General features: G+C 48.8%; 1 protein-coding gene across 1 annotated transcript in view; it reads left to right on the top strand.

Moving 5' to 3' along the window:
- Positions 1 to 845, top strand: part of LOC101567056 (olfactory receptor 5B3-like) — a 4148-nt gene extending 3303 nt beyond the window's left edge. The window contains exon 2 of the mRNA XM_004645854.1: positions 1 to 845. Within this exon, the coding sequence (XP_004645911.1) occupies positions 1 to 845 (845 nt within the window).
- The last annotated feature ends 97 nt before the right edge of the window (positions 846 to 942 follow it).

The raw sequence follows: 942 nt of genomic DNA, 5'->3' as shown, positions 1-942 counted from the left end.
TCACCTTCCTGCTCATCTACGCCATCACTGTGCTTGGGAACCTGGGCATGGTCCTGCTGATCCTCCTGGACCCGCGTCTACACAGCCCCATGTACTTCTTCCTCGGGAACCTGGCGCTGGTGGACTTTGGATACTCCTCTGCGGTCACTCCCACAGTCATGGCTGGGCTGCTTACGGGAGAACAGGTCATTTCCTACAGTGACTGTGCCGCTCAGATGTACTTTTTTGTTGCCTTCGCCACTGTGGAAAGTTACCTCTTGTCCTCCATGGCCTATGACCGCTACGCAGCCGTGTGTAAGCCCCTGCATTACACCACGACCATGACCACAGGGGTGTGTGCATGCTTGGTCATAGGCTGCTACATCTGTGGCTTCCTGAATGCCTCCATCCATGTTGCGGACACATTCAATCTCGCCTTCTGTTACAGCAATGTGGTCCATCATTTCTTCTGTGATATTCCTGCAGTCATGGTTCTCTCCTGCTCTGATAGACATGTGAGTGAGCTGGTTCTTCTGTATGTTGTGGGGTTTAATATCTTTTTTGCTCTCCTTGTTATATCGATATCCTACCTCTTCATCTTTGGCACAATTGTAAAGTTGCACTCAGGTGCAGGATATCTGAAGGCTCTCTCCACCTGTACCTCCCACATCACCGCCGTCTCCATCTTCTACAGCACTGTCACCTTCATGTACCTACAGCCCAGCTCCAGCCACTCCATGGACACAGACAAAATCTCCTCTGTGTTCTACACCATGGTCATCCCCATGCTGAACCCCGTGGTCTACAGCCTGAGGAACAAGGAGGTCAAGAGCGCATTCACAAAAATTATTTTGAAGGTAATATGATCATTAAAACTTTGGTTTTACTGGTCTAGGATAACAATATCTAGTTTTACCTATCTCTAGCCTTCAGGAACTGACTTTATTTTGTTTTAAGGCCTAC

This window comes from Octodon degus, unplaced genomic scaffold, assembly GCF_000260255.1.
Source record: "Octodon degus isolate 3935 unplaced genomic scaffold, OctDeg1.0 scaffold00239, whole genome shotgun sequence".
Lineage (NCBI taxonomy): Eukaryota > Metazoa > Chordata > Mammalia > Rodentia > Octodontidae > Octodon > Octodon degus.
Note: the sequence above shows the minus strand (reverse complement) of the source record. Positions and strands in the feature narration are given on the sequence as shown.